Source organism: Stenella coeruleoalba (assembly GCF_951394435.1).
Source record: "Stenella coeruleoalba genome assembly, chromosome: 12".
Lineage (NCBI taxonomy): Eukaryota > Metazoa > Chordata > Mammalia > Artiodactyla > Delphinidae > Stenella > Stenella coeruleoalba.
The window spans coordinates 56,475,332-56,500,595 of record NC_137158.1 but is presented as its reverse complement, the minus strand read 5'-3'; the positions used below and the strand labels follow the sequence as shown (position 1 = coordinate 56,500,595).

Genomic DNA, 25,264 nt, shown 5'->3' with positions numbered 1-25,264 from the left:
GGTTATCAGTATCCTTGGTCAGAAATTTACTTTTAGATTTGGCTTTTCTTTTCTGGAAATATGTTTAGATTAATTTATAAGCAAATCTATATTTAAGTAATGAGACTTTTAAAAAATTCTTCATCTTCTGTATTTGAAATTGTTTAGCCATCACCTACATGTCACTTTTGTTATATAATAATTAATCACAGTATTAAGGTTGGATGTTCGTATTTCGTGATGATAGTCCATTTTGCACCTGTGTATATTGTGAGGGTTGTCTGCTTCTGGTGGAGCTTAGCAGTTCTGAAGATTCTTATGAAATATAACATACACTACTTACAGCATAATATCTTTGTAAAGTTATTCCATAATAGCATGTGTTTAATTGAATTAAAATGTTATATTAAAAATATATTTACTGGGCTTCCCTGGTGGCACAGTGGTTGAGAGTCCGCCTGCCGATGCAGGGGACACAGGTTCGTGCCAGTCCAGGAAGATTCCACATGCCGCGGAGCGGATGGGCCCGTGAGCCATGGCTGCTGAGCATGCGCGTCCGGAGCCTGTGCTCCGCAACGGGAAAGGCCACAGCAGTGAGAGGCCCGCGTACTGCAAAAAATATATACATATATATATATTTACCTCACTGAACAAGAAATAATCTTACAAAGACTTTCAGAAAGTTTAATTCTGTGAGTTAAGTCAGAAAATCACAAATGGATCATTATCATTACCCTTTGAAAGCCACGTGTAGCACAGAAACTTATGATCCTAAGCTTTAAATAGTGAATAATGATTCGTTGCATGCCCTGAAGTTTTTTCTAGAGATTTCTACATCAAACATTGTCTCCCTATTTCAAGCAGTAACTGTGTCAAACCAATCCAATTTGAGAATTACAAACAATAAATATATTCTTTTTAGCTTTATATCCAACTTTGAAATATACTGCCCCTGTTTTTATTGAATATATATGTATACATACATAAATACACACATACATTTATACATACACACACACTGATATACGTATGTATTTCTAAAGTTGCTCTTGGGAAAGAAGAGATCTCCATTATATTTAATGCATGTTTTGATGAATTGAAACATAATATGTAGTTTGAAATGTGGTAAGCATTGAACTACCTCTGTTTGAGACTGGAAATTCCCTGAAGCCTGGATATAATGGAAAGTGTCAAGTCAGAAAGGAAAACTCCCTTGCTTACCAGAAGAAATAAACTGAAGGCTTGTTTTTCTTTCTTGAGAATAATGGGAACCAAATACTGGTCCATGGGGATTTTATCCTATCCAATTGAAATAGATACATTAAGACAGTTATAGTGAATTATTTTCCAAAGTTAACTGTGTTCTCTCTAACACTTTTCTTCAAACTATGTTTCCTACTGGTTTACCTTTAAAGCACCATTTTATGAAATGACACTGATATTAGATATATTAGTTCTTTTTAATTTCCTACTTGGAAAAATTAAAAGTTAACGACCTTGTGTCCATCCCCTTTGGGAGGAAACTGTGGCTGGTTGGAAAACTGAAGTGGATATTTAAATGTGCAGAACTGGAGGTGAAAGCAGAGGTTTGGGGGTAAAAAAGCCAAGAGAGAGAAGCTAAAGAAGAAAGGATTGGAATGTAGAAAAATGGGTAATTTTAAAGGTGAATTATCAAATTATCCATTGGGAAGGTCTGAGGTTGGATTTAGGGATCCTTTTGTTTGTTCATTCAGCCATCATCTCTTGACACTGATGGCTGCTTTAAGAGTTTCCCAAATGTGCCTAATTCTAAGAATCACCTGTCCTCCGTCACACAGATTCTTAGCAAGAGGGGCCATGGATCTGGAAACACTGAGAAATGCTGCTTTAGAAGATAGAAGATATGTTAGATTTTTGTCTCTGTTCTTGAGCAATTTCTAATCTGTCCTATATCTCTAAGCCTCAGGTTTTTTAATCTGTAAAATGTAGATAATAATGCTTTCCTTGCCAGTTTTCAAGGCAAATGAGGTAAAGGAAGATGTCTTCCAAGGGTTACTGGAGATTGTAAATTGAGTAGGATTTATAATATTAATTGTGTATGTATGTGGAGGATGGTGGTGGCTTTGAGAAAGAAAGAAAGTGAGGCGATTATAAAGAATTAAAAAAAAAATTCATCTTCTCAGAGTTCTGTTTCCCAAGTTTATTACCTGGCTTTTATTTGTTAAGAGAATGTGAAATATTACTTAATGAATCTGTTTTCCTTTGCTTATTCTTGTCTTCCTCCAAACTGTTTATTTCAAATCTTTTTTACCACATCATAAACTCACACCTCCAGCACTTAGACTAGGCATTTATTTAACCTAACCCTTTGTGTCCAAGACAAATGCTGTTGACACTGCTTTAAAGGCCCAAGCACGACACCTTGCATTTTAGTGGAGAAATGATTATTGAATGAAGTGATAAAAGAATGAATCTCTAAATTTGACCCTGTCTCTTTCCACTGTACTATTTGCTAAAACTCCTGTGTTCTTACTTTTAAGGATACTTGGAGAAAAACTGTTCCCTTTGATAGTTATTTCTAAGTTTTTATTTTTTTATGTTAACAAAATCTCCCTTCAAAAGTTTCTCTTTACCATAAGTCTCTCATGCTCGAGTTTAGCATGCTACTGTATTTATATTTTCAGATTATCTTTATTCAAATAAAATAAGTTGTCTTTTTGTGGTAAGCTTTAGCTGGGAGTAATTTTCCTTTCTGTGATAATTAGCTTCTTTCAGTAACTTATATTTTTGATTCATTTAGCAGCAGCAACAGAAGAACCAGAAGTGATTCCAGACCCAGCCAAGCAGACAGACAGAGTGGTGAAAATAGCAGGAATTAGTGCTGGGATTTTGGTGTTCGTCCTTCTGCTTCTAGTTGTCATATTAATTGTAAAAAAGAGGTAAGACCTGATTTTGTTCTGTCCCACCCACTTACCATATGTCACTGTCACTAGTTTTGAAGCACTTTATTGCTTCCCTGAGTGCTTTTAAATTAGAACACACAACAAGAATTGAATTTTAACAATGTTGCCAGCATCTGGGTCTGTTTCTTATGCTTTGTAAATAAATTCTTATTGGTTATTTGCAGTTTAATTTTGGATATAACATATACTTTTTGTCAGTTTAACCTTGAAATTAGTGTATGAATTTAAATTCCTCAAACACTTGAGTTATTAACATATCTTATGTTTTGAAGCATTATGTATTGCGAATGGCAAAATAAGAGTTTATTATGATATTTGGGTTATGGTCTATGAATTATTTTGTACTCTTACTCTGTTTTTCTAAATGTTGGCTACAAATAAGATAAGAAGAATATGGGCATTATTTTACAAAATTGTATATTAATATTCACTGACTAAATATTTCAGCACTTTAATATGAAGAGTCAATTTTTTTTAATTGAGCATTAGTCTTTTATACTATATCAACCAATATCGCCATCTTCTGGAATTATATGAAGATATTAAGACCTACAGGAATTTAAATTGAATTCTATTTGGGAGATTAAGGTATACTTCTACCAGAAAACATTTCAAAGAATACAGTTTTTATAACTTGAACTTTTTCCTATTCCATAAAGTGTCATTATCTATAAGGCATTGTTTTAGAAATTAATACAACTCTCCAATCTTTCCAATTGTATGTTTTAAATAATATTAAAATTTGGAAGGATTTAAAAACAAATCTTTACAGAGTATAGTCCTAAAATACCTTGGTGTATAGAAGTGTTTGTCATTCATTAATTTTATTGAATATAATAAAAGATGTTGCTTACATTATATTAAATCATATAATGTACTATTTTGATTGTTATTTTGTACTCAAAATAAATCATTAATAATATAGATAAGACTCATACTACATGTTTAATGATTCCATGAGAGTTTATTTTAATGTATTGCCTCTTTACAATTATCCCCTGGAGATATATATGTTGGAGAAGACACATCTGCATTAGAAACATTAGGTATGCATTGTAGTGTTTTGTGTTAAATTAGCTACATACGTGCTTTCCCCAATAGTGCTTTCTCTTTTTGCTGTTGTCTACCTCTGTGGTTGGAAAATACATCATATTTGAGACAGGAAGATTTAAGTATTTTACTAACACAAATTTGCCAATCAAGATCAATAAAATCTTTGAATATAACTTTCAGATCTTATGTTTCTATTTAGTTTAAATTTATATTTGGAGAGTTAAACTAAACAGTTTAGAGAGTTAATTAAACTTTGCTTTAGAGTTAAAATTATCTCAGCCACTTCAGATTGGATATGAAAACATAAAAATGGCCTCTGGTTATGTCTTCACTCAGTTAGAATTGGGTTAAACTTACTGATTTTATTGGTTAATTATTTGAAAACACTTATTATTGTAGCCTTTCTTATCTGTGGCCGTCTGTTTTAAAAATAACCCAAAAATTGAAACATAAATTTTCTAAAGTACACCAAAACAATCTCTAAGCATGATTTTTTTTGTGTGGGTAAAATGCTCTGATAGCTCTCTAAAATTGCCTAATGCATCACATTCTTTTTCTAGTTCATATTTTCAATGGTTGGATAAATGAGCCTTTCTATTAAAATGTTTAATGTTTGAGTTTTCATGATTATGCTTTAATTGATTGTCTTCTACTAGAAAGTATGCTAGGGCTTTTGTTTCTCTTCCTCATCACTACCTCTAGGACTAGAGAAGTTGCAATTTTATAGATAGATGAAGTTACATGTTTAGATATATTACCTTCTAGTGTGTAATATAACTAAGAATCCCTTACTTACCTAAGAAACTTCGTAATGACTTTTAGTTGTATGTAGTGTGTCACACATATATTGTGTATGACAATCGAAAATATGTTTATTATACATACACAAAAGCATAGATACATAACAGTATTGGTTAGTATCAAAGTTAACAATTTTAGTATATAATGTAGTTTCCCTACATTATATACTAAAACACAAATTTATAATAAAAATAATGGAAAAGCAAATTATTTTAGCCCCTTAGGATCTTTATTTTTGTGGGAAATTGTTAAGTTTCTCAAGACTTTATCCCTCACTGGGAATAGTATTTGTAGGTATATTTCTCATGTTGAAAAAAAAAAATCTGTGTATTTTTGGTTGTTGTATAAAGAAATGGTTTGGAATTTAATTTAGTAAAATTCTACAGCTAAGGGTGTATATAAAGTAAGTTTTTAGGCTAAGAAAAGGGATATTGCATCTTTCAAAACGCAATGTCATTTTAATTTAATCACTGTTGAATTATTTCCAAATGTATGCCATTTTTTCATTGGTTATGTATTATTTTAAATTCGCAGCATGAGTACATTAATAATTCCAAACATAAATTTGAAATTATGCTTCAGTACAGTAAATGTTTGTGTGTGATATCATGGTCACATACATCTACTGTAGAAATACCTTTGTGCGTATATAGTGTATGGTGCATATGTATATTCACATAATATATGTATGTACCTGTGTATTAATAAGATATAATGACTTATTTATAGAAATTTAGGTGTCATTCTGCATATATTCTGTATTAACCTAATAGATCTTTATGTTTTGTATCTAAAAAAAAATAGCCAATTTAGTGTAGAAGTTCTATACACAGCTGTTCCATCTGTCATGACATTTAGATGGTAATGGATGATATTACGCTTAACTGCATGTTGAAAATACACAATCCATTTAATTTTTCAATTTTTTTGGCTATAAAAAAGTCAGCATGTTATTTTTTCCAAATTATGTATTTTATATTTTATTTTCTATTGCGTATCTGTTTAATTGCATGGCAAAAGATATCTAACCAATGCATGAGCAAATTGAAATACAAACCAAAAAAACATGAATTTTATTTTATTTTATTTTATTTTTTAACGCACATTTTTCTGCTTTATTGAATGTGACAGAGTCACGCTTTTCATTCACCATTGCTTCTCTTTTTCCACTGTCTGTGATTTGCTTGCCAGGAGGAGCTACTATTCTTACTCCTACTACCTGTAAGTAGAAAATGGGTGATATATGACTTTACATGTGTTAAAGATGCAGTATCCCTTTTCAAAAAAATAAATAAATAAAACCCAAACCAAAAAACAGAATGTTTGCAATTTTGGTGACATTTCAAAAAATATGTTTTCCTGGACTCTAAAACTATAAAGTTTACCTATTAACCTATTTTGTTAATCTTTTTAAAAAGGGATATTGTATTTCTGTATGTTCAGCTACTTTTAATTTTTATTTACAATTTTCCATAAGTAGCCATAGTCTACAGCCTAAAGCATCATTTATTTACTTAAGTCAAACCTGTACCTTATCAATGTGATGTCTCACTATCTGGTAAAGTAGAGATAGGGTTTGTAATTCACTAATACCTATCTTTACATAACACTTATGTTTGACAAAATGAGCCAAGTGATGTATTCATAGAAGAACATTCAAAATAGCTTCACAGAATGTGAATCAGGTCAGGTCTTACTGTGATAACATCTCTCTCCACATTTCCAGGAATCCAGGATGGGTTATAACTTCAGAACACCTTTTGGGCTGCTAAAAGCATAATGTTGCAGTGACAAAGAAATAAAAAATTCTTTTTAGAGAAGAAATTTTGAGTTTGTTTATTATGACTTAAATAGGAAAATGATTTTGTAAAACCAAGACCAAAAAAAGAAAAAGAAAACCTGTCAACCTACACAAAACACACCTAGGTGTCACATATCTCCTTTTGTCCTCCAAAGTTTTAGCTATTCCTGTGCTTAGGTATGAAATGCTACTTTGGATGACGAAGGCGAGTATTGTCCACTCTATTTCACTAATCATTTTCAGTTTATTACCTTAAATTCCAGGGTATTCATCCAGTCCAAAGGAATGATACAACAAAGTTCTCTTGGTCTTTGCTTGATCAGTATTTGATCCACAAAATTTTGAGACTTAAGGATGGTGATTAAGTACTTTTGGGGCATATATCCCACAATATTATTTCACTAGGTAAATTTAAGCTAGCTTTACTAAAAATTTTGGTAAGAGTCTCAATGAATATAACGGAATTGTGCCAACATTTTAAATATTATAAACATTTGGTTTCTTAAAATCTGCTAAAATAAGCAGGTGTAAACTAGCAGTACTCCTAGCTTATTTTGATGAATTATAATATCCTTGTTAAATCATGTTTGATGAAGCCAAAGGTAATTAAATGTACCATTTCATACAATGATGGAGCACTTTTCCTCTTTATAGCCCACCCATATATCCACCTGCAGAAGTTTATGCTGTTGGCTGTTTTGATAATGAAAGTCATTTGCACATCTGTCAAACTCAAGGAGTTGCAAAATGATTTGCTTAACTGTCCTGAAGTGTACATTATATATGCTGGTTGTTCAGAGAGAGACAAAGCATCAAACCTGCAGGAATCAATAAACGTTTAATTATGAGAACATCAATAAGCTTACCATTAGCCATCCATTTATCTATAATGTTAGAATGGGATTGCCTTTTTAGTTGATAGGTAGCATTTCTGTATTCTAGACCATGTAGTAGGTTTTGATACTGTCATTGTAATACTTAGGGTTACTGGCATTATCAATCATAATTAGAAAAAAATGCCACAGACATATTTTTAAAAGCTGCTTAAATAGATGTAGTGAAGCTACTATGAATTAGACATTTTTAAAATAAAACTAGAAATAAAATAGAGTAAAACTTAAAAGAAAACCAGGTGTGATCTTTGAACTAGAATTCATTGGCATCATCATAGTAAACTGTCAGTTCTTGATCAAAACACTTAACTCTAATGCTGATTTTTATTTCTTTTGTAATAACCTGAATTAAAGCCTACCTCACAGGGTTGTTGTGAGGATTAAGGTATAAGAACCAAGGTGATAGTGTACAGTTGGCAGATATTAACAAAGGTTATATATATTCACCCATAATTTGTCGATTACCTTCAGTGCCATGAAAACTTTTACCTGTCATACATTTGACAAGTTCATTACTTCTTATTTTTCCTCAATCATAAAATATGTTTAAAATTTTATGTTTTAAAGTAAAGCCTCAAAATTTAAACATCTTTTCCACTTGCCTTGAACTATCCATCTTCAAATTTTTTACATTATTTTTAATCCAAATTTCAAGTTGCCTTATTTTTATCCACTTCAATCTCTCAAATTTTTTGAGGAATGAATTCATCCTTTCTTCTTATCCAAGAAACAAAGATTGGAAGTTATTTCTTAAACTATTTTTTTAACTTTAAAATGGCAAAACATTTGTGCTACATTCATATTATTCTCAAATTTATAACAACTAATGTTTAACTCCTAGAGCAATGGATGCTTCATATTACAGTACACTTGGTAATGTGGCAATTTAAAAAACAAGTGAGTAACTGGATATAGTATAAGGGCTTAGGCCTTGGAAACAGGTCATTCTTTACTGCTTATTAGATTAATAACCTTGGGCAAGTTATTTAACTTGTCTGAGCCTGAGTGAGCTCATCTATACAATTAGAATTCTCATGGCTTTTTCAGTTCATTGATCTGAGAATTAATTGAGTTAACATGACAAGCGCCAAGCATATACCAGACCTAATTCATCTATTCAGCAAGTATTTATTGAGTGTTTGCTATATGCCAGACACTGCTCTAAGTGCTAGGGATATACAGATGGTCCTTCCCTTCATGGAACATACAGTGGGGAAAACAATTAAAAGGATACTCACAATAATAATGTGATGAGTGTTATTATAGGCAGAAAACATGTTGCTATAAAAATACCTACCAGGGAAACCTAACCTGAGACAGGTTGTATTGGGTTCAGTCAGAGAAGTCTCCCTGATGAGGCAAGACAGAATGGAAGTTAACCAGATACTAGAGGTAAAAAAACATTGTAGGTCAAAGAGGTAAGTTTGGAAATGTCCTAGAGGTGAGTTTGGAAAGTGAAGCCTATAGACTAACATATGACCTGCTGATGTGTAATTTGCCCCACACATTCTTTCAAAAAATAGAACCACTTTAAAGAATAAGGAAATTTAACATAAATATTCAGAGTCATGACTTCTCTTTAAAAATAATTTTAAAATGAGAAACTCAGCTCTGGGTTCAAATGCCAATATTCACTTAGGCAAGTTGCCCCCTAAACTGCTCTCCAGTTCTCTGCAGTCCCCACCCTACTATGTGGTGTCTCATCACTGGCAGCAGCACTATTTATATTCCCTGTGTGAAACCTGTAAGGGTTTTACAGGGTTTTTGCCTCCTAACCTAGAAAAAAGAGACAAGAGATCTTTCAGTGAATAGAGCAAATATTGCTACTAAGTGATGGTGGTGGTGACAGTGGTTGTCATGGTGTAGTGGTAGTGATGGTGGTGGTGACAGTGGTTGTGATGGTGTAGTGGTCGTGATGGTGATGGTAGTTCTTGTTACAGTTTTGTCATTGTTTTCTTATTGATAATACTTATCATTATTATTATTTCTAAAAAAATTAATGCCATTTCCATCCCTAAAGCCTAGTTTATGACTATCTTACTTAGGTATCAGATCTGCTATGTCAGTATATTGGGTATTGTTGGGTATGTACACCTGAAGCCAAGTACTATAATTCTCTAAGAAAAATATCTTACACATGAGTAGCTCTCAAATCATCAGATTAATTTTCTAAAGGAAAAGCCTTTGGACATAAACACAACTACTAAGTGAGTCTTTTTTTTTTTTAGGTATTTGTAGTATATTTACTCTAGTACAGATACTCATGAGAATCAGAAGAATTTATCCTAGCTAATAATCCAGCTGAGAAATGTTACTCTTAAAACAACTAAAAAATACTTCCAAAGCACCATAAACTGCTGCCATAAACTTAGAAACATAATCTGGCTACTACAGGCATTTTGAGTTTCTTTATTTCTTTTTAGAGTGCCTTATTAATGTGAGATAAATGTTTTATATGCCTTTAATAGGTTTTTAATTGCATGTTTCATGTGTAACATTCACAAAGAACCAGAATGTATTTCACATCCTTGTTATGTAAGATAAAGATATCAGTGTTTGAGTAGCTCAAAAGTCTAACTCTGCTAATTTCCAAATCCCCTGTGTCATTTGCCTTGCCGCATTCGTAAGGCCATTCTGTAGTTGGTACTCTGCCATGGGGTTCTGAAACACATTTTTAGGATTTGACCATGTTTGTCATCCAGTATTATGATCATTTGCATAATACCTCTGCATAGCATTTTCCAAACTTTTCTTAAAGTACTTTCCTTATAAAGTATATAATTTTCCCATATATTCCTGAGTATTTGCATTATATCTAGCTGCGGTTGATTCTACAAGTTTCTAGGTTAGGTTTGGATTAATGTTATAAATATATTGCTACATATGTTAATTCTACATGTTGCATTTTTACCGAACAATAGAACAAAGACTGAAGAATGGGATTTCTTTATCTATTTTAGTTGGATGACTATAGTAAAATATACTTGAAAAAGTAGTCATGTTCTTCCCCCAGAAGAACTTCTAAAAGTTGCTCAAGCGTGTTAATCACCCAGAGGAAAACCAAAATTTAGCATTAGCTTAAGTTTTCCTTGAGCAACTCTACTAAGGAAGTATTTACTTACTGTTCTAATAAAGTATAGTCATGCTTTATGATAATTTATTTATTTTTTTATGATAATTTATTTTAATGATAAAATAGAAGAAGTGATGAGACATTTGGGTTGACAGCTTGAATGTTGAAATATCCATATGACAAAACAATTTTATAGCAATCAACAAATATCATTTGGATGTCAAACTTAATTCCTGAAATTATGACATGTTTTTAGAGTTTCTAAACCAAATCTGTATTCTTATCCTCGGGCTTCCCTGAACTATTTACTGCTGGTGTCAACTCTCCTTCAAGCCTCACGCTAAGGTTTCCCTTTGGTATTTGTCTTGGCAGCAAGCTTGCTAAAAAACGCAAAGATGCTCTGGGGAACACCCGGCAGGAGATGACGCACATGGTGAATGCTATGGATCGAAGTTATGCTGATCAGAGCACTCTGCATGCAGAAGACCCTCTTTCCATCACCTTCATGGACCAACATAATTTTAATCCAAGATGTAAGTTGTTCATCAAAATTTTAATCAAAGATTTTTAAAGTTCTTTAATGTCTCTCTGAATTCAACACATCACCTTTTGAATAGTGAGGGGAAGTAAGAAAGAGAGATAGGAAAAGTAGCTGGAAAGAGAAAAAGTGATATAGAATAGTATGGAGTTTATCAGAAGGCTTATTTTCAGTCTTGATATTGGATTTAGTTTAACTTCAAACTGTATGAATTTTATTACTGTGTTATAAGACATATCCATATACCACTCACCAAATCTTATGTTATTGCTTTAGGTTAAAATATACTTGATTGCCTACATAAAATTAGTTCATGTCAGAATTTTTTTATAATTGTTTTGCCATTTGAGTCTTCCTTTGTGTAAGATAAAGTTCCTTTTGAGATAAGAAATATCATAGTTCTTTCTGGGAGTTATTGGCATGGGAAAGTTATTTTATTTAATTATTCTATAGACTCCTGGAGAATTTCAGTAATAAAAAGTTAACCAGGGGAAAGAGGAATCTACATACACTTAAGTATCTGGTGTGAAGTCCAAAAGTTTACTTGAATTGAGGGATTGGCAGGGAACGGTAAAATCCGTCCATTCACCCATCCATGTTAAGAATTCCTCATGTTGATCTATGAAGGCAGATCTTTTAAAATACTGTCTTTTAAAATATTACCTCTGAAGTAGTTTACTGCTTCACAATCAATATTATTATCTTCAATTTTTCTCTGATTTTTATATCTTGTTCTATAGCACTGTCTTTGTTTTGTTACTTTAAGTTAAATTACCTGTCTCTTCAAATCCCCAAGTAAAATTGGTATTTGAAGAAGGCAAATTTTGTTTATCCTTGGCCTTGTGTACACAGAGGCATTTTGTCACAGATCCCAGAGGTATGTTTACCTCAGTTTGGGAAACACATGTATAAGGAAAGAAGTAAACAATAGAAGTATTATTTTCGATACAGATTATAAATATATGGAATGGTAAGATTGAGAAAATAAAGTATTTGTAGGTTGTATGCATTTATGGCTTTTCAGAAAGGGATTTTTTTCTGAAATGTTCAGCTTGGTGAAAACTTTTAGTAATTATTGGCCATCATTTTCCCTGATATATATCTATACCAAATTATTAGTTAGAAATGTTGTAATGAGTCATTTTGGATTTAGTTTTAATAATGATAGAGCTTTTCTGATCTATTTTATTTTCATTTCACTATAAGATAAATGATAGAGAAAAACATAAAATCTTATTATTGTTGAAAGTAAGTTTTGTTAAAAATATAGATGTATCATCTCTCTAACCACTTGCTTTAAAAATTAATCAGTTAAGGATTTGAAAGGATTTTTGTTTCCAAAGCTTTTCTATCTAATGACTGTGTACCTTATTAGGAGGCTTGAATTTAGCAGTATAACTATAAATATACACTTATGAACTTGGAGAAAGGATTAAATCTATTTCCCAAAGTTAACTAAAAATATTTATTTGGAATGAATATAAGATAATTACTTCTCTAAGTACCTCACACTTGATAAATCTAAAATACATGTTTTTCCCCCCTAATTTTATAATCCTTATAATGTCATGCTGAATCTTCTTGGCTTTTAAAATTGAACTGACTACTGAAATATAATCATAGATGCACCTTTCCTGGTATTTTGAGATAACCCAAGCTTTGAAAAAGAGAATTTTACCTTTGCAGGTTATAGTAATCAAAGAAAGTTTAATAGATATATTTCTTAAGAAATGATAAATCTATTTTAAAGGAAAAAAAGAGCATAAAATACAACTTTAGGGCAATATGTTCCTTCATGAGCTTTGTTTTCCTACAGTGCCCAATGATCCACTTGTGCCGACTGCTGTGTTAGGTGAGGCCCTAATTCTTTGTCATCTTTTTTTGCATGGATCACCCTTCCTTGCATGGGTTATAGCTTTGTCCACGCAGTAATTGTTTACAGCACAGGAAGCAGTTTGATTTCGAAAATATAGTCCTGGTTTTATCAAAGAGAGCAACTGTGGTCAACACAATTAGATCTAGTGCATTTCAAATTAGTAAGGTATGCTTTTTTAAAAACAACATATTCTTTCATTCTTGGTTCTGTTAGATTTGGAGTGAAAGTACAAGGGCCCCCAATATATACCTAATGTTTATACATGCAAGTAAGTAGAATGAGCCCAAATGCACACATTTCAGGGGCCAGTGCTACCTGAATCATTAGTTTATATATAAAAATCTACCTGATTTAAAGGGCTTTTCTAAATCCTCCTAATTTTATAGCAACTAAAGAACACATTTCCAAGTAAACATTAGGAATGTGTGCATTTGCTTTAGTTTTGTCTTTGTTAAGACTTTATAAATGCAGGTAAAGTTGCTACAATATTGATAGGGAGTTTTGCATTCTATGTGCATCTTACATAAGCATTATCTTTCAAAAAATTTAGAATAAGCCAAGATTTACCACTATATAACATCCAAGACAACTGATATTGCTAGTGATGAATAAGACCTTTTCAGCTCTAAAATTAAAATAACATTTAATCCAACTGTATATTTAAGAATAGAATGAGTTTCATTTCAATTTGTACTCTATTCCTTGACTAATTATACACCAATGATTCATGACCAGCTTGCTCATATGTTCGCAAGTTGTCTTATCAGTTTGACCCCCCTGCTTCTAATATTTAAGATTTAACCAGAGAAATGTAGAAATTGCCAGATAAATGTATCTTAAAAGTTCCCAGTTCTCATGTTTTATATTTAAATTTCTTTGAACACAAAACATTAGCTTATGCATGTTTTTATTATCCATGTATTCAATGTTTAATTATATTTTAAAAATATGTTGGAACAATACAACTAACTCAGTTAAGCAAAATATACCTCTTTTTCACTAAAATAATTATTAAAAATTATAATTTTATAATCTAAAGATATATTCTAAAAGAATCTGTCTCTGATTGCACTCTCCCTTTGATGTCCACACCAGTAATGGCAGGGAAGTGAGCTGGGGAATTTGCCCCAAGGGATGGTCTGATCATGTAGGAAGGAGCCAGGAATCATGATCTTTGGGAGGCATCAAATGCCTCTGAAAACGTCATCTTCTGTTGAGAGCTGTAGAATGCTGTCAGCATCAAACTAATAAGTTAAATTCAATTAAGTTATTAAAAACTCAAGGAAAAAGATAGTTACCTCACTGTTAAAATTTCGTTACAGTAATATTCAAGGACATGTAGAATTGGGTCTAAGTCTCAGTCCTCTTGTGGACTCACAGTATGAACTCAAGAAAATACCTTTGTCTTTGCTTCTCCATCTGTAAAATAATATATTTCTTACCATACCTTTTCCTCAGAGCTTAGTAAAGAGAAAAGGAGATAATGTATAAAGTTTAAAAGACTATTGTAGCAATTTTCCCCATGAAAGAAGATATTTTTGTTTAAGGAAGGCTAGAGTTAACACAATAGAATTATAAAATCTGTTCATTTAAACAGTCAGTGTGCATTTTATTTCACTTTGAAGGTCAAGCTGATTTTTTTTTATGTTTCTTCTTAAAAGCTAAAAAGCTCTTTAATCATACCAGATTTAGAAATGATTTGTTGCATTTTTTCATCATTCTTGGCATCACTGTGTTTACAGTTGTTTTGCATCCAGCTGATTTTGTATTTATAAAGCAATTTTTGAAGTCACTTCAAATATTGCTTGATATTAATATCTGCTTACTGATTTAAAAAGAAGTTAGAAATTTTTGTATTGATTCATATTTTTGTTTTTTGTGTTCTACTGCTTCATTGGGTTAAAGTCCCTATAACTGGTAAGTGTATTACAAAGAACTCTAGGAAACCTTTCCGTCAAGGAAATATTTGAAGTTATTCTTAAATGTGTGATAAGGATAATGATTAGTACATGTACTCTTACTTCTAGTCACATTATTAGGTAATTTAATGAGGTAGAAATGTATAGAGATTAATAATTCATATGTGATAATTTAAAAAAATACTGCTCATTGTACTAATGTATTAAAGCTTAATGCAAAACAAAAGGCACTGTCTACTTCATGTTGATAATCATGTAAGATTTGGAATATGGGTGAATTCTGTTTTTCTCACTGAGCCTTTTACAAATGTAAATATTCCACTGCTCCAGCAGGTACAACGTGTGCTCTGGGGCTGCTTCACAGAGCACTGACTACCTTATTCCAGCTTGGGTCATTGCGTTTTGCCTCCCTGACATTATTCTCTTTACTTCTCATCCTAAGCTTTATATTCTGTGGTAGTGCCCAAATCGGTGGCTTCTGAATTTAATTTTACTGGGAGATGTATATATTCTTTATGTCAGTGTATTGATTACAATATTTTAGCAAAGATAGATCAATTGAGTGTTGTCTCATAGAAAAAACAGGAAACTCTCATAAATCATGTTTGCTAGCAAACGTTTGTGTGTAGAGGAGTGGGAAACCAGAGTAAAGAGCATTAATTCATTTGGGTGTTTTTAGGTCACAACAGAATCCAGCAGAGTTTTGTTTTTTTAGTTCAATGTAGAGTTTTAGAAGTAAATTCAAAAAGAAAAACTGCATTCATCCTAATAAGAGAAAGTAAAGTAAATGCAATCAACCTAAATTATAGAAGCATACAAATCTGATTGTGGGGTTCTTTTTTTTTTTTTCCTTCTCCAGGAAGAAAAAATGTTTATCATGGGGACAACAATTCATTTTTTGCCATATCCTATTTGTAGAGTTGGTGATAGAACAGGCAAATGTACCAGCACTTGAAATATGTTTAACTGTTAACTAAATATCGTTCTCTACAGTATGCATTATCATTAAAACAAAAGTTCCCCTAAGAGTGTATTTTCTCCTCTGTTAATGAGTATGGCAGTGTAATGTTTTCTAAAGTAACACCCCTTAAAACATTTGTGTTTTTTTTAACATGGTAAGTTTAAATGTGGTAACTATAAGCATGCTTCTTCTCATTGTAATGATTAGTACTGTGGTCATTAAAGTAATATTTATTTTTCAGAGGTAAAATGTTCTTGTTCTTTTCTTCCTTCTTATGACAGAGACTTAAGAGTTTCTTTTCATTTTAAGCTAACAACACAGTTGAGATGGGGCCTATACTTAAATGTGGGTCGTGAGGGATTTAATAGATTTTTAACTAACTGAGTCATTGAAATATGTATTGAGTGACTGCTTTGCACCAGGCACTAAGAATAAAGAGAAAAATATGACTCTTGTCTCTACATGCTAAGTATTGAGGGTTTAGTGAGGAAAATAGATCAGTAAGTAAATGATTAAAGTACATTGTAAGTGAAATGAATGTTGGAGAACAGGAGGCCATGGGAACACAAAGCAGGTGCTTTGTAGCTCAGCCTCAATGGGCCGAGGAAGAATTCCAGAGGAAGTACCTAAATATTTTGCCCCCAGAGACATACCCCCATTTCTTTTATACAGTAGCCAGAAAAGTCAAAATGTATCAGCAATAAAAACACAACAGTAATAATAAACCAAGGGAATGGAGATCAAGTATAAATGCACATGTAACCTGGCTAGCAGACGTAGTGGGCCCAGGGGCTGATTCTGTAGAATGTTCATGTTTCCCAGTCTGGGAGTGTATCGTGGTAAAAAGCCAGAGGTGGAAGGGCATAGTACGGCCGCAGGGCAAGAAGAGCAGCCCTGTGGGGATGGGTTGCCTAGAGGGAGGTTGGGATATGGGTGGGAAAGGATTTGTTCAATTTAATCAAGAATGAAAACACTCTCCAATTGGCAACTTGATCTTCTGGTCCCACTCTATACTGCTCTGACTGCAGGTACAAGAAAAAGTCAGAACTCAGCAAAATCTCCCACTTATAGTTTTTAAAAGTGGATCAGGTGTCTCCCTCTACATCTCAGAGCATGTATTGTCTTACTGATAGACACATAATATACCCTGACCTCCTACCTTGAGCTGAAGTAAAAGGCTTTGTCTTTATAGGGGTGCTGCCCTAGGTCTATACTATATTTCTTTCCCTTCCTCCTACTATTAGAAAGATCATAAGATCTTAAAATCTTATTTGCATAGATATATATTAAACAAGGTAACTTTGTCTTTTTTTTAATCTTCTGGAATCTGAAAAATGGCAGATGAGAACCACAGTGCTACAGCAGAATCCAGTCGTCTTCTAGATGTACCTCGCTACCTGTGTGAGGGGACAGAATCCCCTTACCAGACGGGACAGCTGCACCCAGCTATCAGGGTAGCCGACTTACTGCAGCACATTAATCTCATGAAGACATCAGACAGCTACGGGTTCAAAGAGGAATATGAGGTGAAAGTTTCAATACTATATTGAATTTCATTTCTAACCATGATACCCAGCGCCATGTAACAGCTTTAACGTAGCAAGCAGTGGAATACTCTGTAGACTGTCTAATCCTTTCTCTGTAAATGTACAATCAAGTGTACATATGAGGAGAGGGGGGTAGATGGATTGAAAGAAAAGGGTACTTCCTGGGGATATATCTGGGTCAAAATTCCTTTTAAGAAATAAAAAAATATTGGATCCCATAATTTATTTGACTGTTACTTAAAAACCACTTTGTTAGACTTTATATTTCCCCCGCTCAAAAATCCATAGCAAGATACCTTGAGTCCCATTGTATCATTGCAGGTTCTGCTATTTGAAAGACCTAAGCAGTGGATACTTTTCTGTCTCTTTGCTTGTTGACCCTCTGTTGAGAAATAAGATCTAGCTTTTTGCCCTAAATGTACTACTTGTCACTCTGAGTTTTGTTTTGAGGATTATAGGTTGAGGGGGGCTGGGAAGAAAAACAGAGCGCGGAAAATCCAGACAACAAAAAGAAGCCCAAAAAAGGACATGGGAAATTCTTCTTTCATCCTTATTGCCCCTTGTTACTCAAACCAAAATACCAAGATTATACTACAAAGGAAGTGATTTAAACTAAACATCCCAATAAACATAGTATAGCAAAAAAGAAACAGTTCCTCTGACACTTTTCAATTACTGAGAAATATCAGTCTGGGGTGTACAAGAAAGTTCCTCCCCCACTGTACACACATATGTAAAGTAAAAGAGAACAAACAGTACTTTACTTTGAAAGACCACCTAAAATACATCTAACTTTGTAAGGAATCTTCTAAACATTACCTTTAATTTAAGATTACTTGTTATACCTTAGTTTAGGAATGAGTAAAATTATTTTTGAATTTTGAATGTTGATTTTAGATATATGCAGGAAACACTATGCTGTGTTAACAAAATAGTGCAAGGAATTACAATATTCTGCCAGAGCTGGGGTGTTTTTTGTTTGTTTGTTTGTTTTGTTGTTGTTGTTCATTACATGTATATTCCTGTGTACCTCGCTTCAAAGACCGTTGACTCTTTGAAGACCCCATTTCCTGTGTTGAGCAAAGTTTAAGTTTTTCTGCAAAAAGAAATCTATACCCATATTTTAAATTGCTGCATATGGTAATTAAACCAATCAACAATTTCATCTGTTCCAAGATTCTTGGAGATAGTGGCTCTTTTTAATTTCCATATGGTCTCTTGTAGAGACTCAGTCCTTTCCACGATCTTCAAAGAAACTGAAATGTGGTGTATTGCACACGATTTAGTGAATAATTATGGGAGAAAACAGGTTTTCTTTTTCCTGTTAGAAATGCTAAAGGAAGCATACTTTTGAAAGATGCTCATTAAAAGTAGTTTTGAAGCTATTGATGCTTCCTCTATTTCCATCTCACAAAGTTATAGTGATCTTAAATTTGAAATACTTTCAGGGTCCTTTTTTTCCCCTAAAGTTGTTTCTTGTCCTTAATTTAAACTCAGTCCAATCCAAGATGAGCAAGTAGGAGTCCAACAAACAAGCTTTGAGGTCTGAAAATTGAACTTGTTTACTGCTGTAGTACTCCCTTCCTCCCAGAGAAGACGGCTTTTACTGTTTTGTCTTCAGAACAAACAGACCTGATTCAAGAAAAGGAATTAAATTCAGTGCGCTTGTTAATTTTGGTTTTTTTTTTTCTAGAGCTTCTTTGAAGGACAGTCAGCATCTTGGGATGTAGCTAAAAAAGATCAAAATAGAGCAAAAAACCGATATGGAAACATTATAGCGTGTAAGTTCTCTTACAATTCTTGGTGAATGTAAATACTGTGTGTAGAAGGTAAAGAGTAATTTGCAATTCCTCCTTATATGGTTTTAAACTTTAAAAAAATCCCAGAGGGTGACACATCTGTTCATAAAATAATCCATTTAATATTAGAACAGCATTGGCTATTGGCAGGGATTCAGAAATTGTCACCATCCTCATTAATTAATTGACTCAGACTCTTCACCCTGTGGAGATAACGTGCCGCTTGATTTTATGTTTGTACATAAATATATGGGGGTGTCATTAACAGCTGAAAATATTAGAATAACAAATACGAAGGATTTTTTCAGTGATAAATTGCTGTAACTCTTCCACCAAACATATTCAAGGTGGGAGTGTTATTCTTTCCATATACCATATTTCCTTTCTTGGAGCCAGTGCCTGAACCCCAGGTGTTCCATGTTACTTATCATAAGGGACTTCCTCCTGATGAAGTCTTTACAGTGTATTCATGAGATAAATAAATTGATTATCATATGAAACCAAAGGGGCAGTAAGAAAAGTAACAGATAGTTTAGCTTGTAACTAACTGCTGATTTACTTAGACCACTTTATTCTCAATTTAAATTATTTTACACTGTCTTTTGAATACATCAGAATTTAACCTTGACTCTCACAAAACAAGTTGAGAGCAGGGGTTCGAAATTCACTCCCTAGTTCTGTGGCTCATTTTCTGTAAAGTACGGGGAGAAAAGATCCCACCCATATAGAATCATGCCTAACAAGCAAAATTAGGAGTTAAGGCAAGTTCAGTTCTTTAGAAAAATTTATGACTCAAATGATAATTTATCAGACATTATCATGTCCCGTAAAAGCTTTCTGACTATAAATGTTAGTCATTGAAGCTTTATTAACAGAATATTATCATTGTAATAAGTAATGAGCTCATTAAAGTTCTTGCATTTCTTCAAATGACTGGTATCCAAGGAAATTTTGAAAGTATATTATGGATAATCAGCTGTTAACCACCGAATTATTTTAAGTCTCTACTAGGGTCATTGTCTCAGAACAGGGGGAAAATTTAATAGCTTTTATTTTATCCTTTAAAAAATTTAGATGATCATTCCAGAGTAATTTTGCAACCTGTTGAGGATGATCCTTCTTCAGATTACATTAATGCCAACTATATAGATGTAAGTATTTTTATCCTTCAGTATGCCCAACTTGTTGGCTTATATATGTAAATCTTTTTGCTTGTTATTACCTATAAAGTGATTGCTAGCTTTTTAAAATAAAGAACAAACTGTACACTTTTCCTTGTTCTACGTCCTAGTACTTACTGACGTTGTTGTGCTTTCTTTCACACCTGACTTTGGTTTGGGCTGTAGATTTGGCTGTACAGGGATGTAAGTACCACTATATGTAAATAACAGCACCCTATCATAAATATTTAATGTTAACTGCTCAATTACAGTTACTACTAATGCTCACTACTAGCTATCTCTGCATGCTTCCCCTAATTAGCCTCATACGGTGTACCTATGTTCATTTTTTTGTAACTCCTTTACATGTGTAAAGATCTACTTTACCTCTTTCCCTTTTCTATGTTTAGAAAAACAGGACCATTTTTAGCTTTTGACAATTTATTATGTACTCGAGTTTTATTTGTTGATGGTTTCTGTTTCTGGTTTTTATTCCTTACCCTTCCCCAAACATATGTGAGAAGCTGGATAGTATGATGTGTATTAGTGTTTCTGAAATTTTACTTTTTTACATTTGACTTCTGATGTTAAAACTGGGTAGGGAGACTATTTTGTGGTGTGTGGTATTGGTTTGTAAAGTATTGAAAATCCTTAGGCAAAATAATTACTAAACTGCGTTTGTAAAATACGCATATCACACATATATATTGAATCATACAAATGAAAGTTTGTTTTGATCATACATTCTGCTGTTCAGTTTTGGTTGCAAACATATCTACATGTAAATTCTTTATTTAATGGAAAGTAATTATCAAATAAAATAAAATATTAAGGAGGCAATATATTACATTACATATAAGAAGGACAGGCTCTGTTCATACTTCCTGGTTCAGAATCACACTGGAAATTGTGAGAATGTTGATTCATCTCTCTGTGCCTCAGTTTCCTCATCTTTACAGTGGGGGTAATAATAATACCACTAACCTCATCATTTTGTTGTGAGAATTAAATGAAGTAATTCATGTTGAGCATTTAGCACAATGCCTAGCACATATTAAGCACTCATTAAACTTAAGCTATTTTTTAAAAAAAATAATCCAAACCTAGGTGTGCTGAAATTAATTAATTCTAAATATGCATTAATTGTGAGGCAAAAGGTAGAAATATCAAGTATTGCAGCATATATGATACATTTTTAGATACATAAAAGATACGAAAATGAGGACCCAACTTTTTCTAATTTCTATAAATAGGAAATAATTTTTATCACATTTATTAAGCTCATGTTTTACTGTTATTTTGTGAATTGTCATTATTTATATATTTGATGAATGAATTTTATTAAGTATAGTCTCTGAGTATATTGGTTAAATTTCTGCTCATCATTTTACTCTCGTTCAATATTTCAAATTTATCAGACATCTCAACATGGAAAACTAAACTTAACAGTCTACTCTCTAGAGTAAATATATCAGCAGTCCTCTGACAAATTTATACTTGTTCTTACCTATTTAGTTTAACCTTGGTTTTCTGCCAAGACCCTGGCAGGACATTTGGTCCTATCCAAAATGTCCATGGAGACCTTTGGTCCACGCCAAAAGTTCTTGATATTTGGTGCCATCCGAAACCATTTGGCATGGACCTAGTAAGCTCATGCACATTTTAGATGGAACCAAATTTTAAGGGCCTTTCAGCATAGACTAAGTGTCTTATGGACATTTTGGACACAACCAAGGGATCCTGTAAATATCAAGAACCTTGACGTGGACCAAATGTCTTATGGATATTTTTGTTAGGACCAGATGGTCTGCTAACTCAGGCTTTTACTAAAGCCCTTTGCTCAAGACACAGCAAAGTCAAAGCTTAACCTTATTATACCATTAACATTTTTGCTATTCATGGTCTTTTGGAATTCAAACCAGTTGAAAGCAGCTAACAACTTATCCCTTATCTGGAATAATTTCTTTATTGAAACAATATTAAGTGCTTAACCACATAGAACTCAAGGCACACTAAAAAAAGAAAGAAAAAAATACTAAACCTTTTGTTCAGGATAAGATGCATTTTTTAAAAGATTTCTTTCCCTATATATGTGTGTACCTATAATTATGTGTGTGTAAATTAATATTATCAGCACACACAAAATAGTTTTGGCAGATTCCTGAACATATTATAGAACAGAAATATTCTCTAAAAAATCTCAGCAGGACTTTGACTTGATGCACGCATGCATTGTCCAGCTCTAACATTGGAATGTTCTGTTATTTTTTTATGGTTCTAATATGTCGTTGTCTATTTGTAATGCAGTGTGTTGTACTTTTGGATGGTAAAATAAGAATTAATATTTTTGAACACAATTTTGCCAGGAATGAATGACTAAAGATTAACATGAAGGCATAAACATTTTAGTGAAACCAAACAAAATCTATGAAGTTATTTCCTAGCAAACAAAACTCAATTATGTAATATATATTTTAATCAGAGCCCTTAAAATATTTAATTTTTGCTTTATTTTTACCTTTCAGATAACCTAGGTTTGAGAAGTGAACTATGAGTTCACTACTCATTTCTGGACTTTTTACTGTAACTTAATCTTAACAGGAGGTTGTCTTCATCTTTTTATGCCTTCATTCATTTATTTCTGACGCTGATATAAAATGATGACCAATTTGTGCTCCTATTTTAGGGCTACCAGAGACCAAGCCACTACATTGCAACTCAAGGTAAAACTTTGCCTTTTTAAATGTAATAGAGTAACCAAACTTGCTTAAATCATCCATGTGATTTTTTTTGTAATTTTATCTGAATTAACTGGAAAAAAAAGATCAGATTTTCTGCTTAACACTGCTTTTTATTCATTTGTATAATACCAATTGTTTTCTCTGTTTAAAATGTATATAAATTAAACCTTGATTTATTTTTTTAATTAAAAGTAAACGAGAAGCTGCTGGTAGTTTTGAGATTTGGTTCTTAGTATCCTGATGTCCCAGAGCACTAGTCAACAGGGATGGGCAGAGAAATTACTTATTTTTTGATGAAAGCAAGTTAGATCTCATCTTGTGTAAGGTGCCTGTTTTCTTGCAACAGAGTCTGTCGGCCTGGCACGTAATAGTACCCAAGACCAAAACTGCTATAATGAAATACTGGACTGTCTTGCTACAATTGTTTTAAAGTCAAGACTAAGACAAAACAAAGGGCTAAAGGGAACTTAGTCGAGTTCATTCTTCGTGGAAAATAAGAAGACAGTAAAGAAATCTTGTTATAGTGGCACACTGGGAAATAAAAGTATACTAACAGTAACACCAAAACCACTCTAGTTATCTCCCCAAACTGACCACTGACCATCAGAAGAGAAACCTGCACATCTTATTTTATAAAAGAGGAAAGTAAAACAAAAGTTAATTTGCTCTTTTGACAGAGGTCATTTTCTAAGTGTTTTTCACATATCTTTGGTGTAATTGAGTTTAATTATAAACTCTTTAAAGTTAGAAAGATCATCCATGGTGAATAATATTCTGGTTTCATGGTATAGGGTAGAGTAGAGCCCAGCAGCTGCTTTTGCAGTTCAGAGATGATACTGTAAGATTAGAATGTGTCCTTATATGTATGATAGTTCTTCATTAACCCCTAAACATGCACTGTTTATAAATGATATGTGTATATTTAATTGGTAATATGTGCTGTTTGGTTGGTGGTGGTGTAAGACTTCCTATTTTGACATGTACATGAAGATGCATTAAAGTAACTTAGAGATAGATATAAGTACCCTAAAAACTAGTGATTTCTTTTCTGAATTTGAAAACATAGAAGGCAAACTGAAACAAACAAACTTGTACATGCCTATGTTTTTGCCTTTAGTGTGAATTTAGATATGAACTGAATTTAAGTACTTTCAGTGACATTTTGTGTTACACCTTTAATTTTTCTTCTTTGGGTCATTTAGTTTATAGTGCTTTTTATCTTGTCTAAACTTCTTAATAACTACAAAATTTCTCTGATAACATAATATTCAAATTAATTTTTTATAGGCCCAGTTCATGAAACAGTATATGATTTCTGGAGAATGATCTGGCAAGAGCAGTCCGCCTGCATTGTGATGGTTACAAATTTAGTTGAAGTTGGCCGGGTAAGAGGCACAAAAAAATCTGTGTGTCACAGAATATGACTGTAAGTTGAATAGCAAAACATAACACACTTAAAATAGAATATCATTCAATTGTTTGAAAAAAAATTCTTAGGCATACCATTTCAAGTGAGTCTTTGATTGCTGAGAAATTATTTCTTATTTAATAAATAAAATAATAAATAAAGTAAGCTTTGATTTTATACTAGAATCTAATTGCATTATCAGGCTTGTATGTTTTTATGAAACTGCACAAAATCTTTCTATTTATTGTGTAACAGGTTATTTTATCTCATTTGTAGATTTTTACACTGTCTTTTAATTGTGACCTGAAGAGTTATCACTGAAATTAAATCATCTTGGTTAATGGGTATTATATACTCAGGTTCACCTATATATACTTTTTGTTGTTTAGGTTAAGTGCTATAAGTATTGGCCTGATGATACTGAAGTTTATGGTGACTTCAAAGTAACTTGTGTAGAAATGGAACCACTTGCTGAATATGTAGTCAGGACATTCACCCTGGAAAGGGTAAGTACCCTAAAGTTCTACAAAAATATGTATATTGAAACTTTTTTTTTTTTTCTTAAAATCCATGTTACGATTTGTCTTGATGATGCTATCAAATCTATTCATTCATTCATTCCACAGATATTTATTTGAGAGCATAACATGTGCCGGGCATGTTTCTAAATCTTGGGACACATATTAAATCCCTGCTCTTGTGGAGCTTATAGTCTGTTGAGGGGAGAAAGACATTAAAAATTATCAAATAAACAAATACACCATATATTTTGA

The 25,264-nt window shown here is 32.6% G+C and overlaps 1 protein-coding gene across 6 annotated transcripts in view; it reads left to right on the top strand.

Moving 5' to 3' along the window:
* PTPRK (protein tyrosine phosphatase receptor type K) overlaps window positions 1–25,264 on the top strand; it is a 569,905-nt gene that overhangs the window by 524,152 nt on the left and 20,489 nt on the right. For 2 of the 6 annotated variants that reach the window (XM_079939936.1, XM_079939940.1), the window contains exons 14-22: window positions 2,759–2,897; window positions 10,915–11,075; window positions 12,897–12,932; window positions 17,178–17,362; window positions 19,077–19,164; window positions 20,257–20,333; window positions 23,029–23,065; window positions 24,371–24,468; window positions 24,881–24,997. In XM_079939936.1, coding sequence (XP_079796062.1) covers window positions 2,759–2,897; window positions 10,915–11,075; window positions 12,897–12,932; window positions 17,178–17,362; window positions 19,077–19,164; window positions 20,257–20,333; window positions 23,029–23,065; window positions 24,371–24,468; window positions 24,881–24,997 — 938 coding nt within the window. Of the gene's footprint in view, window positions 1–2,758; window positions 2,898–10,914; window positions 11,076–12,896; window positions 12,933–17,177; window positions 17,363–19,076; window positions 19,165–20,256; window positions 20,334–23,028; window positions 23,066–24,370; window positions 24,510–24,880; window positions 24,998–25,264 lie in introns of those variants that run through there. The other 4 variants (XM_079939937.1, XM_079939941.1, XM_079939939.1 and 1 more) reach the window with 4 other exon arrangements.